General features: G+C 38.0%; 1 protein-coding gene across 2 annotated transcripts in view; it reads left to right on the top strand.

Annotated features, from left to right (window-relative positions):
- The window catches only part of GABRG2 (gamma-aminobutyric acid type A receptor subunit gamma2), a 141,772-nt gene that overhangs the window by 81,914 nt on the left and 41,993 nt on the right, over positions 1 to 17,865 (top strand). For both annotated transcript variants that reach the window (XM_072947273.1, XM_006199012.4), the window contains exons 5-6: positions 2,600 to 2,682; positions 5,302 to 5,439. In XM_072947273.1, the coding sequence (XP_072803374.1) occupies positions 2,600 to 2,682; positions 5,302 to 5,439 (221 nt within the window). The remainder of the gene's footprint in view (positions 1 to 2,599; positions 2,683 to 5,301; positions 5,440 to 17,865) is intronic.

Raw genomic sequence — 17,865 nt, 5'->3', positions numbered from 1 at the left:
CCCAGCACCCACTACAGTGATAGGCTGTTTGACTTAATTTTTTTTTTTTCTCTTTTGGGAAGAGAGATTTTGGGGAAAACTTGAAGGAGACCTCTTGTCTATTCTGAACTTAAATATTAAGTAACATTTGACAGGTTTTCTTCTTCAATTACTTTATGCCATTATCTTATTAACACTTACTGATTACATGCATTTAAAATATTTTTACATCTAAGTTTCTCATTGGTGAGAGCATATTATTAAATCAACATAATAGTACGTAGACTTAAGAATCAGGCAAACCTGGCTTTATTAGCTCTATGTCAGACTGTCTGTGTTAGAGTAGTTCTCCAGGATTCCTGCAAGAGAGGCAGCGCCTCATGGGACGTACAGCACTGGGGGCAGCTGTCTGGTACCAGGGGTCTTGGTGCTAGAAGAATCTCAAATTTTTATTTGGTTAGGAAGTTTGGGTTTTTTACTTGGTTACATTTTCATTTAGAGGAATTAGGTGAAAATTGGTGAAGATTTATTGCCAAAGAAGACACCCCCACACCACGACATGTCCCCTGCCCAAGATACTCTCTGGTACTACACCTAAGCAAACATTTACCTTTCATTTTTAAAATTGCTATAAAATAGAGTTAATGATTCTTATCTCACAGAGTTGTAATAAGGACTAAGTGGGGTGATATGTGAAGTGCTTAACATAGAGCCTAATAAAAAAAATGTAAGCAAAGGAGATACTTAAATTATTTGTATATATTTTCAGTAATAGGTGTGACTAATATGATTCTTCTAGATCTTAGTGTCCAGGAACCTGGAACTTCAAAATGGTTCCTGTTAAATAGCCTTGTGACATATATTTCATGCTGTATGTGATATCCAAAATACAAAATATACTTTAAACTGGATCCAAATCCTCTCTGCCATCAGTTCTATCAGTGAGTAGGAAAAATGGCCACGATTACAAAAGAAATTCATCGCCCATATTTTGACTTCATCATGGGTTTTTATTAAATTAGAAGTAAGGTAGTGACTGGAATTAGAATCCAGTGGAAATCAAAGTTTGTCCAATAAATAAGAGCTCAGTCTAGTTTGAAGTACTAAGTAAAGTCACACTATCGGAAGTCCTTTATCATTCTAATATGATAGTCAGTTTTCCATTTCTATTAACTTGCAGAATCACTATACAATATTTAATTATGGAAACCACCTCAAAAATGTCACTCATGAGATTCATCCAAGATTTGAATGAGTTGCTAATCTGTACAGAGAGATGATTTTATTCTTGTGGCTTATCTATAATGAGTTATGAATGTGCATGTATATACATAGACATATATCTGTGTACCTATCTGCAGTCTACATTATTTTCAATTTTAACAGTTCCAGTTTAATTTGGAGAAAAAATACTAATAAAATACCAAATTTAATTAAAGTTTCACTTATGAATAAAACTAATCTTTTCTTTGGAAGAGCATATAATTATTTAGCTTTGGAGGCGTAATCTTGGGTTCAGATCTCAGCTACACCACTAGCTTTGTGACTTTGGGCAAGTTCAAGTACAATAAAGCCATAATAACACTAAACTTGCCTTAGCCAGTGCCATGGGGACAACTAAGGAGTCAGTGATCATTAGTTACATTTTAAGATCAGTAATTGCTCTGTTATATCACAGAAAAGTAAAATCTCCCCAATTAAAAATGATGCTAAACTGTAAAATCTTTCAAAATAAAACAGTTTGTAAAATAACCTTTATTGCTTTTAGATTGATATCTGCACATTGTAAGAACTGTCGCTAACAAATATGAAATTTGGAAAATCATCAACCCCTCACCTTTATAATTTTACAGTATATTCATACTTCCCCAAAGGTGATCAAAACATCTAGGACTCACTTATATTTTCTCTGTCCTAGAAACCCAGCCTATATTGGGATCCAGAAGATCTCAGTAAGCACCCCAGCTACAAACGAATTGGGACTCATTGGCAGACAATTTTTTGATATGTCTCTATGTCCATATTTAACATGTCTGGATTGCCATAAGATACTGGTCTCCTCTGTAACATCCTATCCAATGGTTTCACAGTGTTCCTTTGTAAGAATGCATAACACTCCATTTGTGAAACACAGGTATTTTTAAACTCACATATAGTAATTTAAAGCTAACATCTAACAAGTACTTACAAACAGAAGGTTCTGCTTTAATTAGCAGATAAGATCGGAAAATTATCTGCATTCATTTACACGCAAACAGCAAGTGAGCTTAAGTTCTTAAAACAGTTTGTTCTAGTAAGTACATTAAGTGCATTCTGAGCAATCTCATTTGTGCAGTTACTTTGCCCTCAAAATAAGGTGATCATAAATATTGAATACATGGAGTTGAGGTCAGTGAGATCCTATGGTTTGGTCTGTGAAAATAAATGGACTGCATTAAGTCTTAAATAATTTTCTCCTGGACTTGGTGGATTTCTTCAGTGAGGATCACCTTGGGTTATCAATAAGAATGGGTGACATACTCTCCGGGAATGAAACTGAATGGTCATTAGAAAATGTGCTAGTGTACGTTTTTTTAAACTGTCTAAAATCTCTGTTTATGTTTCATATCTTCCTGTTTAGGTTGACGATTGATGCTGAGTGCCAATTACAGTTGCATAATTTTCCAATGGATGAACACTCCTGCCCCTTGGAATTCTCCAGTTGTAAGTAATGCTCATTTGATGTTCTGTAACTCCTCTCACCAGTCGCCCTTCTGATTGCAATATCAATTAATTGGGAGACTTACAGAGAATGTAGAATTGCAGTAAGTGATGTTGTTGACTTTGAAGATTTTGATAATCTTTTTCATTGTTAAAAAAAGAAAAAGATCTATTTTATCAGGAGTTACAAATAGATTTCATTGGGGCGCAAACTTTGAATAAATTGGCAGTGGTTGCCTGGAGCCCTTTGTTGGGAAAGATTGTAAAGCCAGGCCTGGTATCAACAGAAAGGGGCAATGGTGGATTACACATCTCCGCTCCCACATGGGCCCAGGAGAACAGAGGACCAGTATGTTTGCTCGTTGCTTTCTCCCTTTATGTATCAAAAAGCATAGAGATCCCACAATGTTTGTTCACTCCAATTTTGATACACCTGTTAAACAAAATTGAAAATTACCTCCCTCCACCTGGAGTTTTAGTAATATCTAGAACTAGGTATCCACCAGTGAGCAAAAGACTGATTTTTGGTGCCACGTGGGTCCAATTCCAATCCAATCCCATCACTCTAGACTTGAGCGGATTACTAAGTCTCTCAGCGAGTCCACAACACAGGTGCCCAAAAGAGATGATAAGACCTGCCTCACCTAAATGTTGTTTTGTTGATGTAATAATATATGTACAATGTTTGGGTGCTACCTCACACATAGTGAGATTCAATCAGGAGCTCTATTACTTTATTAATTATTATTATCATCGGAAAATAGACGATAGCGAGAAGATCCGTGGTGATTCTAACTCAAATTAAGCTTTAGTAACCTTCACAGATACCTCCTGCCTGAATCAGAAACAAGCCTCAGTTTCCCCCACATGTTCGCCTCACCATTTGTTCAACATTCATGTTAGATTGCTCACCTCCTCCTCATTTCTGGTCTGTCAATTGTGCGTATGAGGGAGAATGGAAAACTAATTATGAATTTTAAATTATACACACAAACGTATATACACACATATAATTTCCCAGCAAGGGAGTGACAGAGAATCTTAAGAGCCAACTAAATCATAATAACTATACTTTCAATGAAAAGAAAAAAATGAGAAAAGCAAACACAAATTTCACTAAACATCATGTCCACAGGCAACCAAAGGGAAAATTCATTGTGCATTATATATACTGAGAAAAATTCCCATGATAAATCTCACTCCATATGTTTTACTTCATCCAAGAATACAATATTTTTCAGTGGAAGCTTCCCTAAGGTTTAGATTGTGTTTCTTTTCTTTTAATTTTCTACCTGACACTGCTCTTCTGCTGAGTCAGCTAAAACTGAAGAACAAGTGGTTTCTGTGCCATCGGGTCACTGATTGACAGTTGTCTTCTGAACCCAAACTGACCTGAATATTACTTATTGCTATCAAACCAGTTCAGTCACCAACAGGTACTCCATAGGAAGTTTCTTAACATCAGCATTCTGTTTCTCAGTTTTCACCACATCTTGTCCTCTCCCTCCAAGTCCTCTGCCCTATAGCAATGTGGGAACTCTTTTTTTTCTTTCTTCTTAATTAAAACATAATGGACAAAGAATTAGACCACAAGAAAAGAAGGAAACATAAAGGATTTTATTCCAAGAAGTCAATCAGCCTCCATAATCAAAACTTTTCTTTCCATAGCGTTATTAGAAGACAAACAGTTGAGTAGATTCCTAGTTTTATAATCAATCTGTCTGTCCATCCATCCATCCTTCCATGTATCTACATACCTATCTTTCTTACTTGAGTTTATTCTACAGGTTACTTAATAATAATGTTTATCCATTCAACAACTATATATTGACCATTAATTCCATGAAATAAGTATGCTCATCATCCCCATAAGGAAACAAATAATTCAGGAAAAAAAATTAAGAAACTTGTCTAGGGTATTATGGCTAGGAAAAGGTACTGATCATCGCTAATTTTCAGCGTAATCTCTTTCTCATGAATGCTTCCTGTTCTCTTGGCTGAACATGACTGAGCCGCAGTCCTCACTGGTGTCTTCCCCTTGACATTTCCACTTACTGCCTTTAATTGTAGATTTCTGTGTATAAAATGAAGTCTCAACAAACTGAGGGAGAGCATAAACAGTTGAGGTATTTTTTCCCAATCATCTTCGACTCCAAGGACATGCCCCGGAGACGGATTTGAGTCTGCTCCTCTTCCATCATTTTCTGTTTCTGCATGACTCTCAAAAATCTTGCCCTTTTGAGACTCTTTCATCATAAAACAATATCTTGCATATGTACCATTAATTATATACTGGCCACTTTTTATCTTTTACCCCAGACAATGCAAAGGATGCATGTAGTGTATACAACACCATGCAGAGTATGCCTTATGCCTTCTGTGTAATTTAAGAGCTTCTCAAGGGTAATGCTGATCTCATGATCTTTTAACTTCACTTCCCATCAGGACAAGACGTCACCGTATTGATGTCCTCTGCTGTAGTGCTCTTCAGTCCAGGGTCCTCATCTAAAGCACAGCTCTGTCTCCCTTGGTATCCACCTCAGTGTCTTGTTCACAGAAGGTGGCTGCTCCGTTTGTTCATTTTTAAGCATTTGAAATGTGTGCTCTCTCATCTCGTGGCAGATGGCTATCCCCGTGAAGAAATTGTCTATCAGTGGAAGCGCAGTTCCGTTGAAGTGGGCGACACAAGGTCTTGGAGGCTCTATCAGTTTTCCTTTGTTGGACTGAGAAACACCACTGAAGTGGTGAAGACGACTTCTGGTAAGATGCACTCAAACAATTCTGAGTGACCCTTCCACAGTTTAATTTCCAGTATGTATGATTCAGAAAACAAATAATATTCAGAAAATTGAATGAAGTGTTTCAATTGATGAGAGACAAGTGATCATGGTATTCTAGTATAATGTATAAATATAAATGGACTCTATCAATTTAAAGCAAATCAGATTCAAATTGGGTAAGTGAACAATTTGCTTAATTTCCGTTAAGGAAAAATGAGAAGCAATTATTGAAAAAGGGGAAAATACTTATCAGGCACAGGTGTAATATTTCTTTTAAGAAATACGTTTCATAATATATTGAAATAACAGCATTTAATGTCTCACATGGGGAAAATTAACTCTTAAACAATCCAGAAAAGTGACCATAGTGGATATGGACTAATCCTCTGTTCAGTGATGAAACGTTTTGAACCGGCTCCGTCTGTGAATAAGGAACTGGGTTTTGGTATCAGACAGGCCTGGGCTCACATACCAACTCCATCAGGTACCAGCTACAGATTTTAAGAAACTACTGAGTTTCTCAGGGGACTGGCTCTCCCAGATAGCCGGTGTGGACAGAAGGGTCTGCGTCACTGGCCTTCTGGATGTATGGGAATGAAAAGGTAAGGCGCTGAGAATGACACCTGGCACTGAGTGAGCATCCGGTAAGTAGTGCTTAATAATGATACTGACCAAGGATGCATGGGACCTAATGTGGTCAGGAAACTAAAAATCTGTATTTGTATATCGTATATCATTATTTTTAATGGTATTAGTTGAACTGATTTTAAAAACCATGTGCGGGGGAAGTCAGACACATTTCTGGACCAGGTCTGTCTCATGGGTGGCTACAGGTTCGTACAAACCTTCCGCAGTGTGGAGTACATACTCCGTATAACTTATTCCAGCTACTCCTTTTTAAAGTTAGGTGAATTTAAATATATCCTAATTTCAAATGTAAACATTGTGTTCCCAGCTTACCTTTTAACAAGACATACCTTTTTATATTTATTTCCATGAGTGAAGCTGTTTTCTGTTGATTCATTCTCTCATACCTGCCTTTCCCCCCCCCCTGGAATTCATAGGACATATTTTTGTGTGTTGACTAATTTGGAAGGCTTTGGTCTATTGTACAGAGAGAAATAAATTAAGGACCTATACAGAAATGGAAATTTAAGGCTCTGCTTTCTTCAACACTACCCTCTAAATCAAAGAGTTCTCTGGCTCTGCCGTTGTTTTTGGCATTTTCAGATTTCTTCAAAAACTCTCTTATGTTGCAAAAAGAATCTGAAAGAAAATCAAAGAAATGCTCTAATCTACTTTTAAAACATGGCCTTATGTTCTCTTACTCACTGGAAATCCTGACCATCAAGTGCTAAAACAATCTTTCTTTTGGTCCCCCCAAAAAGATTCAAGATTGTCTTAGAACTGGTCTCCTGTCTGTGACAGAACACATGTAAAAATAATCTCTAAGTCTACATGCTTCCAGAATGAGAAATTGGGCATTAAATTCTGTTGTGTATTCATATTTCCATAATTATTCCAGCACCCTAAAACAGAACTCGCAAATTCGTAACTAGCAGATCCTCTGTTTAGTCATGTGAATCCAGAGTGACGTTAAAACCAAATGGTAGTGAGGGAAGGGCTGGCTTTGTATCGCAGCGTCTAACATCACCCCCTCCCCAAGGTTTCATTTTGAGAATGACCTAGAGCATATTTACCCTCCAGTGAGAGATACTTCCAAAAGAAAATGATCTGCTTAGTTAAAGCTTGGCAAGAATATTTATCAAGGTTTCTTTTCACAAGGCTATTAATCTTCCTAGAGAAATCGAAGCTGAACTGTATTGATAACAGACTGGATACTGAGTGGCACCACTGACTGTATCAAGTCCTCGTGAATTTTAGTGCGGTAGTTAGCCCCCGCCCTGACCTCCTTGCGCTCCCTGCTCTTGCCGGGCTGTTTTTGTGTGTGCGGTACCGTTTCAGTTGTCTCTGTGAAGAGAAACTGGCTAAACTGGAACGGAACACTGGTGCCGAGAGGCAGCCTGACTCTTGTCATAGTCGATGCTGTAATGATCGGAATTTCTCCGTGATCTTTTGTCTTATTCCTGATGACATTCTTATCTTCAAAGCGTAGTTCTGTAACTAATTAATCATCCACAAGGAAGTTACATTAACAGCTTTCTTGGGAGATTATCAGAAGATCAAAATTCTAGCCTTTTTGAATCTTGGCTGTTATGACAATGTGGTTTTTCTCCTAGGCTTACAGTAAATGTATCTCCCTTTGAGAATTCTGTCGCAACTCGGAGAGAATGTTGCCTAAACTTTGGCTTACTTACCGCAGGGATTTCTAGCCTGCATCCGTTCCAGTCCGCCTTCCATGACTTTGTTTTATGCAAGTGGTGATTGTTTTGCAGGTTCTGTGGTGTTTTTGGTGTTTACATGGACTCATTGTTATTAGGAAAGTGAATCTTTTAAAGGGAAGTTCAGGTTAGGACCGTAATTGGAAAAGCAGAAGCATCCGACATAAATAGAAATTTGATATAAAAATAGAATGAAAAATAAATGTCCTTAAATTTTAAGTGTATATATTTGTGTTCCCCAGACTCTGAGTATGTTGAAAAAGAGAGATACTAGAGAACAGGGCAAGTGCAGCTAGCACCAAAGTACAGCCGTTCCATGGTTTCAACAGAAGGACAGAAGGAACATGTCACAGGAAGGAATCTTCTTCCTCACCGGATAATTCAGTGTTATGTGATAACCCTGCAGTGTGGCACCTGAATCATCTTTATCGGCATTGGTATCTGTGTCACTCTTGAGAAAAACATTGCCTGGGCGGTAGACTGATACGACTTAAAGAATATTTTGAATCTGTGGTCAATACATCAGAACAGATTCCAGACCCATGATTTGTCCTTCACACCATCCTCTGTTCCTGATTGCTGTGTATCTGGGAATAGCACCATCATTGTCCCAGTGAGCCAGGCGTGAGCACTCGGAGAGTCACATGTCTGCCTCCCACATCTAGTGAATCACCCAGGCACTTATGCCTCTGAAATATCTTGTGTAACTGTCCTCTTTTCAGTTGCCACTGCCACTGTCCTAGTTCACGATTTTGTCTGTTCTCATCTGTGTAGGTAGCCTATTAAGCTGTGTCCCTGCTGTCAGTGTCTCTTTGCTACAGTCTGTCCTTGATACATTAATCATAAAAGCTAGCACTTACTGAGCACCAACGACATGTCCCATAGCAAACATTTTATATAAAGGACCTACTTTAATTCCCACAACCATGGTCATCTTCACTGTCATCAGAACTGAGGGTATCTCTGTGGACGAGGAACGGACTTCTAGGGTTCGTTTACTTGCAGGGATCAGACATGGCAGCTGGGCTGTTTGCTTTCAGACTCTCACTCTTACCCACTACACTATCTTTATCCCCACTGTGGCCCAGTGAGTCCTCCTGAACCACAACTTCCCTCATGTGCCAAGAATTCAGGAGGTTCGGTGAACCACAAGTTACTGTTCCTAACATATAAGCCCCTGATCTCAGGAACTTCCCAGCTTGGTTTTCGACGATTTCCCGGCTTGTAACAGAACCACTCTGTTAGTATTTCCTGAATATAAATAGCCAGTCCTATGTACGCACTGAATTTCAGTCTCCTTTTTGGCTTGTCAGCTCAGCCCTGCCTTCTTTATGGCTTTAAAACGTAAACAAACAGCTTCTCGCCCATGAGACTTGTACAGATCTTAATGCCGCAACAACTTGGAACAAACTTTAAGATGGTTCAGTCTTGGAGCCAGGCAGCTCAGGTTTGAATACTGGCTTGCATACGTTATTGGATACACGTAAGCTCAGTGTCACCAATGTTACAGGGCTACTCTCAGGATCAAGGAAGATACTCCGTTAAAAGTGCTTTAAAAACTGTGCCTTAACGTGTAGGAAGGATTCGGTGAGTGGTGGGGGGAGGGACCACCATCATCGTCATCATCAGACTCCCCTCACAGAATCGTCACCCACTGTATGAAATCATTTCTGCCTTGCAGTGTTTCGGCACTCATTTGGGTCCCTCTTACCTGCCGCCTCACGCCAGTAAGTCATAAACCTCCCCGTGGAAGGCTTCGTGTAATCATCTTTGCACCCATGATGCTGTGAGCCTCGTGACTCACTGAGAGTTGATTAGTAGCTAATTGTAAGATGGATTGCTTGTGACAATTACATGGATAAGACCATAAATTTTTCTTCAATTAAATAAGCGATGCAGAATTCTCTTCTATATTTTTCCATGACTCGTCGTTTACTCTGAAGTAGACGACTTGCTTTTTTCTAGTCATACTGCCATGGCCAGTTCACCAAATTACCTACCTGATTTTTGGTATCAGGCAGAGCTTTGTTCCCTCATGTTCTCTTTCTGAAATGTGAGCTATAAAGATGGGCAAATGAGTTTCTTAGGGGAACCTACATTCTTGAGATCGAAATGCCATTATTATGAATCTAAAAGAAACATATTCTTCCTATAGAAGAAAAATATTCAGTCTTTTCTTCTTCTAGTTTTATTGAGATGTAATTGACAGACAGCACTGTGTAAGTTTGAGTATATTGCATAACGATTTGACTTGAAAACATCATGAATGATTGCCACATTAAGTTTAGGGAACATCAGTGGTCTCATAGAAATACAAAATTAAAGAAATAGAAAAAAATCATTTCCTTGTAATGTGAACTCTTAGGATTTTGCTCTTAACTTTTATATACAACATACAGCAGTGTTACTTATATTTATCATGTAGGACATTACACGCCTACTAGTTACTTATAACCGGAAGTTTGTACCTTTTGGCTACCTTCGCCCAGTTCTGCCTCCCCCAGCCCTTGCCTCTAGTTCACTGTAAATCTGATCTCCTTTTCTATGAGTTTGCCTGTTGTTTGTTTTTGAAGTGTAATTGATCCACAACACTGTTAGTTCCTGTTACACAACATAGTGACTTTGTATTTCTATATATTTCAAAATGATCAACGTGATAATTCTGAAAAGCCATTCCACAGTCCACATTATCTTTAGAAATGTAAACATAAGTGTTTCATAAATTTGGGGGCATTCCCATGTACATGAACTAGTTCTTCCTTCCTTTGTGTCTTCTACCCGTCTTTTTGGCTTAGATTCCATGTCAAGTTGTATTTTCTTGATTTCTATTACAAGAAGTGCATAAATATTAAAAAGGCTGTGCACCACTAAAACTTCAACTTGCTTTCCAACAGTGGCATGTAGACCACAAATTTAGAAATGCCAGCTCTGTGGATGAAGTCCATGTTCCTGGCTTGATTTCTAATATATATATATATATGTAATCCACCCTAGAGCGTCAGAGCTTCACCGATGTTCTCCCACCAAACTTCCCTGAGGTTTCTTGGATACACTGTACTTACTTCAGATCTTTGTGCCTAATTTTTTTCTTAATACTAAGCTCCAGTTCAACCTCTTCTGTCTAAATAAGTGTATACATACTGGTCAAATAATTCTCCAAATAGAAGAAAAAGAAGTAGCTCCCAACTTCCGGGCTGGGTTTTAATTGATACGTCTTTGGCAAACCAGGGAGACACACGTAAAACTACTCATCACTGAGGTGAACTATTTAGAGGGAAAGAAAAGAGAAATTTTTTTAAGAAAGTAAGTTACTGGTAATTTTTCCACTGAATAGGTTAGAATAAAGCAATTAATAAACCTAAATGATAGGAGAGAAGAAAACAGCCACATCACCGACCCTGCAGTGTCTGGTTACTTTTGAGTCGGTAAATTGTGAGCCCATTTTGGTCAATAATACAATTTTCAAACTACTTAAAGCAAACTGATATCTTGTTAAATCAGTGAAAGACCTCACTGTAATATATTTTTATTTTATTTCAAGCTTCAATTTAGAAAAAAAATTTAAAAAACCTTTGGTTTCAGGGGAGGAAGATGTATGATTTATGTAAAGAGAGCTGGGCCAGAAACAGCCACGGGGAAGTCACTCGCCCTTTCTGGGATGAAAAATCCTTATCTGTGAAGTGAATGCGTTTGACCTGTTGCTTCTTTAAAGTCCTTGTCCTTAGACTTCTTTATAACCTCCGACGTAACGAAGGTTACATGATACATGTTCCAGTGTAGGAGCGACTTTATATAGTAATGTTTTCCTTCGTCAGATTTTCAGTGTCTTCTAAACAAGTCAAATGCAAAACTAACCTCCTTTAGGCTTTAAAATGAGCTTCGCACTCGGTTCTGTTGTTAGCGATAGGACATTGTATATATAATGGAATATTCAGAGGCTACATCTAAATATCCCACATTGGAATTTTAAATTCCAACATTGCTCTGACATTGCCTGGCAGGGAGACAAGGCTTAAGAGGTGAAGAGGAGTTACGTAGAGAAGTCGTGGGAAGTCTGCAGAAAATTGTTTGGTTTCAAGGGGACACAGTTCATTTCAGCTTATGTTCCATCGGCAAGAACTAGCTGCCCGCCCCTGTGGAGCTAAAATGAGGCCGGGAGTGTAGATGAGCTGTGTGCTGGGGAGGGACAGTGGGCTTTTATGACTTTCTAGTGTCTGTGCCTCGCGCATGGCACCATTTTATTTCTCACAAGGAGTCTCTGAGAGAGGTATTACGTTTCTGTTACGAAGATGAAGCAACTTAAATTTATAAGGGCTAAGTACTTTGTTCAAGGCTGTTCAACAGAGTTATTTACCCAGATCCCCAGATTTTACCCCACTCCATCTCTCCGACATGGGAGGTAAAGGGATGAATTAATTAAAAGAAAAAGTTATTCCTTAGCTTGATCATAGCTAATTTTATGGAGACAATGCAATGAAGTAAGAGCACTTAATATGGTCACCATATTCCTGCGTCCACAAAACGTTAACCTGTAGGGACAGCAGTTACATTTACATCGGGCAGTAAAGTCAAGTGGGAAACAATTTAGTGACAATGTATTTTCCTTTTTCAGAAACACATTTGTTGCTTATAAGATACTATTTATTCACTTGCTCAGTGGACCTGTGGGTCACCGTGCAAATCTGGCTTTAAATAAGAAACTGTTGGAACCAGTGTATTTGTATAAATTTGTTACTGGCAGAAAAGTCTCATCAGAAAGGAAGCATAATAAAAGGCTGGCATGACTTCTATTTACAGTAATTTTGAGGACTAATATCTTATTTTGACCATCTATCAAAAGTAACCAGGTCAAGACAACATGAATTTTTATCCAAGTATATCGTGTATCCTAATTCATTTGAAATTCCTCTTTGGCCACGTTTAGAAGACATGTTGATCACTGTGACTGATGTAATTAATTGAGCCCTCCTGTCCAGCTGCTGCCCCCAAATAAATGAAAAACACTAAATAATTTTTTAAAGTATAAAAATGTGAGATGATGGAGACTGAGTCTACAGACACTGCTTTATGCAGATTCGCTGAAGGTTCCTTTCACTGTGTTTGATGCAGTTGAAGAATTCCTCTTATTTTTGCATTTGCATAAAATAATGCACTTGGCATTGCAGATATGCAAATTTAAGCATGTCAGAGACTGAAAAGGGCATCAAATAGCAATGAGGAAAACAATGTGTTGTTTTTTAAATGTAACCTTCTTTTCTTCAAAAGGAGGTTATTAGGATGGTTACGGCACACTGCAGTGCGTAATAATCCAGAAATGGATTTCCTGGGTATTCAAGCTGGGGCTGACCGGGATTCGTGTACCATTCTCACCTGCCACTCCTGTAATCTATTTCGTTTAGAAAATGAAGAACCGCTAGTCTTCGTAGTCCATTCCAGAAGGGCAGAAAGAGATCAGAAAAGCCCAGGAACTAGAGAATCAGCAAATGTGTTAAACACGACTCATATTTTTTTTGTTTACATTTCTATATGGATACCTCTGCTATTCAAGAAATTGCCAATGCTTCACATTTAAGCTATAAACCACATCATCAGTGTTTAATTTTTCACATTTGTCTCCCGATTTATGCACCCCAAAATAACTACTCCTTGTCACACATCATCTCTCAGAACAATGACAAAAAGAAATACTAAAAAATAGCATTTTCTCTAAGGTGATAGTTTTTCTCCCATACCCGCCACAAACCTAATTGCTTTTTTCATAAGCATTTCTCTTATCAGCTGTATAAGATGATATCTTTACTTATGAATACTGACGTGCAATAAATGACATTTCTGATGAGATGCAAACTTTGGTGTAGATAACCCAGTTTACTGGAATAGTTTCCAAACACGATTTCTAATCTGCTTGCTCTCATATGACTTACGGCACCATGCACCTTGGTTTTCATCATCATTATTTCTATTGTTCACTGGATGGTGAAGAGCTCTGTAACATAAAAGACAATGTGCAATTCATGAGCTGTCTCATAGCGCCTTGCTAGAGAGAATGCAATCACGATCACTAATTATAACCACCTAATGATGACATTTTCTTAGTTGGTGACTTCTTGTTGCCAGTATTAGTGCCTGAGAGTAAAATTAGATTGATGGAAAAATAAAAATTTTAGGACTAAGTATCAAAGCTCAAGGCTAACTGTAATTTTACTTATGGGTAATTGTTCCCAAGAGGTAAGATCACTGTAAATTGGTAGCCAGTTGCCTAACTCCAGCCTAGACCACAGATCATTAGAAATGGATAAATTTCGATTTTATTTATTTCAGTCAACACTGAACAATTGAGGAATTTCAGAGGAAAATCTGCAGCATGTTTACATCTTAAATATCTGGGTTGTATATTTGCATTTGAAAACGATTAGGTAGAACTGAATTCTTACCTGTCCAAATGGGGAGGCACACAATCTCCTTGACTAAAATTCCTGCCACCCCCAGGGCTATATGAATTTCTTGAATTACTGTTCCTTATTTTAGAAAACTAAGTGTATTTCTATCTCAATCAAAATAGGGGAAAATGAAGGATAATCAGTTCCCAAATGAGAGCAAATATGTATCTCTGGAAATAAAGAATATTCATTTACGTTTAATAGGCAGAGGGAATTTCTGTCTGTAAAATCACACTGTAAGAAATGAAGGTGAAAACTATTACTCAACCAGAGTTTGCCTGAAAATAGGTAGTAAGTTGCAGAGAAGTGCCAGAACCTACCCAGCCTAGGTCTCACTTGCTTTTTACAGTCTACACCTGGGTTTGTTTATCATAAGTATGTAGCATATGCAATGCAAATTGATTTAAAGTTGATTCAGTTTATCTCTACCACCCGCTTTCGCGGAAGATGGATCTTAAATAAAGAGTTGTGAAGTCCTGTATGCGGACATCTGTGCGTCTAGTCTCCTCTGTATTTTTCTTTCTTTTTTTTTTCCAGCTCACATCTAAGCAGCTAAAAGCTGTGTTGCAGTTTCCCTGCATGTTACTGATTAGCAAGCAGTCTTGTATAGCCAATGAACATTTTTTCTTTCATTTTCTTTGCAAAAATGAGACAGCTGGATATAGCACAAAAAAAACTTCGATTCCTTTTAAGAGTTGCCTTTGTGGCTGTGCTAACGTATAGTTGAATGACCTTGAGCAAGTCATTTCCTCTTTCGGCCTTCAATGTCTTCATTTCAAAGTAAAAAATCTGTATAGATTAAATGTGAAGGTCCTTTTCAACCCTAATACGCTCTTCTGTTATTTCCTGATATTTAGCAGCTCTGTCATGAAGCAAACTTCTGCTGGAATGGGGGTTTTCTATGTTCACATGAGTTCTTCACAGAAATTTCTTCATGTTCTCTTATTCTGTAAAACTCAGAAAAATATAGATCTATTTTATCTGCCAAGTATAGAGAACTCTAGTAGCAACTGTGGGGCAAGAGGCCAGAGCATTGCCATAGAGATGGTTGGTAAATCAGTTAAAGTCTGAAAAAATGAACTTGGCCTGGAAAAAATAGGCCCACTGTGGGTGTGAGGAGGAGGGTGGAATTGCATTGAATTCATTGTGAATGAGGAACTGGGAGACAGCGAAGATAGGACATTGGCTGTGCCGTGGCTTTCACAGGGGAGAAAGAGCAGACACCTGGTACCCTCAGAAAGGTCACTTGGAATCAAGAGTGCATAGTACAGCCTGAACTTATTTTATTTTTAATTATGTAAATTTCACTGACGTGTAAGTGCTGTGAATTGGCAGTCCATCAAAATAGTACTGACACTGCCATCTCTAAATCATAATAACACAACGTGGTAGCTCTTGTCAGCTCTTGATACATACATCATCTCACTAACTTTCCACGGTAATTCTATGAGGTGATGTTCATTTCCCGGGTGAGATTATGATGTACGACTGATCTTGTAGGAAAGTACCCAGATGGGGTAAAGGTCTTTTCCAAGACCGCAGAGTAAGTTACTAAGCAGACACCCATGTTTCCTGACCGAGAGGCTGATTTTCCAGTCCAGTGATGACCGAAGCTGTTTCTGAATTTGAGTTTGCAGAAAGACTTGTCCTTCGCCATATTTTTTAAATCTGATGTATCATTTGTTTTCTCTTTATTGTTATGGCATCTATGTATCTGTCATCTGTTTATCAAAAGTTGATTGCATACAAGTAAGGCAGAATCAGACTATCTGTCAGGTTAAGCTAGACTGTGCTATGGTAGAAAACAGCCCTCAAATCTCAGTGGTTTAAAACCATATATATATAAATATATTGTATCTATTTCTCTTTCCCATGTGCTTTTTTTGTATATATATATATTTATTGTAGTATAGTCAGTTTATAATGTGTCAATTTCTGGTGTACAGCACAATGCTTCAGTCATACATGAACATACATATATTCATTTTCATATTCTTTGTCACCGAAAGTTACTACAAGATATTGAATATAGTACCCTGTGCTATATAGTATAAACTTCTTGTTTATCTATTTTATATATATTAGTATCTGCAAATCTCGAACTCCCAGTTTATCCCTTCCCACCCCTTCTGCTCCTGGTAACCATAAATTTGTTTTCTATGTCTGTGAGTCTATTCCTGTTCTGTAAATACATTTGCCTTTTTTTTTTTTTAGATTCTACATCTAAGTGATATCATACGGTATTTTCCTTTCTCTTTCTGGCTTACTCCACTTAGAATGACAATTTCCAGGTCCATCCATGTTGCTGCAAATGGCATTATTTTATTATTTTTTATGGCTGAGTAGTACTCCATTGTATAAATATACCACAGCTTCTTTATCCAGTCATCTGTCAATGGACATTTAGGTTGTTTCCATGCCTTGGCTATTGGCTAGTGCCCTGTGTACTTTTCTGTTCTGTGGCATGCCATTCTCATGGTTAAAGGGGGAAATGATAAAAAAGTAAAATGATTCTTAAAGCTTCTGCTTTGATAGAGGAAACCATTTGGTCTATTTGCCAAAGCAAGTTGCATGAGTAAGTTTGATGTTTATAAGGTGGGATGCATGCTTCTGTTACACAAAGGGCCTGCAGTGAAGGCCTCTGTAGGGATGGCCTTGGTAGAAAAAGATAGCAAATGTTTAAAATTATAAAACTATAATCAAAATTTGCCATTAGTATAGTCCTTCATGCTATACATGGCCTGCCTAACTGGCCACATATATTCGTGTAGCTCAGGATCATATGTCAGAAAAAGTCACCCCCAACAAGGGAAAGGAATGACTTGCTCTCAAAGAAAACAGAGCCTGGGCATAAGATTTTCTCTCACTCTGAGAATTATCCTTAAAAAAAAAAAAAAGACTGGTATGAGTCAAGCTTGCTTTACTTTGTCAATGACCAGAGCCATGATGTCCTATTCACGTAAAATTGGCTTCAGGAGGAGCAGGTAGGAAGACACAATATTAACATGGAAATTATCAGAGTGACGGGAACTGTCACATTTTATAAACCTGGGCAAGATTTCCCAGGCTGTACTGCTGGGACAGCTTTATTAATTATCATAGAAAACAAGTCTGTAAATATTGGTTCCATACTAAATTCAATTTTACAGATATTAGGCAGTGGTAACTTGTGAGAAACAATAAACCAGAGTCGTCCTCTTGTCGGGAGGCGGAAGTAATTGAACGTGATTTAATAATAAGTGGTTACAAAATAATGAAAAGGCCAAGCTTTCTTGATTATTGTTACTTTTTACATGGAAACAAATCCTTAATATCTCTAACAGTTCTGTGTAAGAAAAGAGTTCAAAGAGTGGTTTTAAGTAAAACATTTACATGCTTTCTTTCGTTGACTCAACAATGAGCTTGAATTTTAACCCTTTCCTCTATGAAACATTCTTAATTTTGTCCCTCTGTTTTAAGAGATGAGGTACATGAAATGCAGTGCTGCTCATAATGTAAAACATGTTCACGTGGCTGATTATTGGCAGAATTAGAACTAATCAAGGAGCATCTGTGTCCTCAAGCCGCTGTACCCTGGACACGACCCAAGACTAAGCTGATAAACAAAGACATTCTCATTTCGCT

The sequence above is a fragment of the Vicugna pacos genome, chromosome 22 (genome assembly GCF_048564905.1).
Source record: "Vicugna pacos chromosome 22, VicPac4, whole genome shotgun sequence".
NCBI classification, from domain to species: Eukaryota; Metazoa; Chordata; class Mammalia; order Artiodactyla; family Camelidae; genus Vicugna; species Vicugna pacos.
This window is presented reverse-complemented; position numbering and strand designations above follow the sequence as displayed.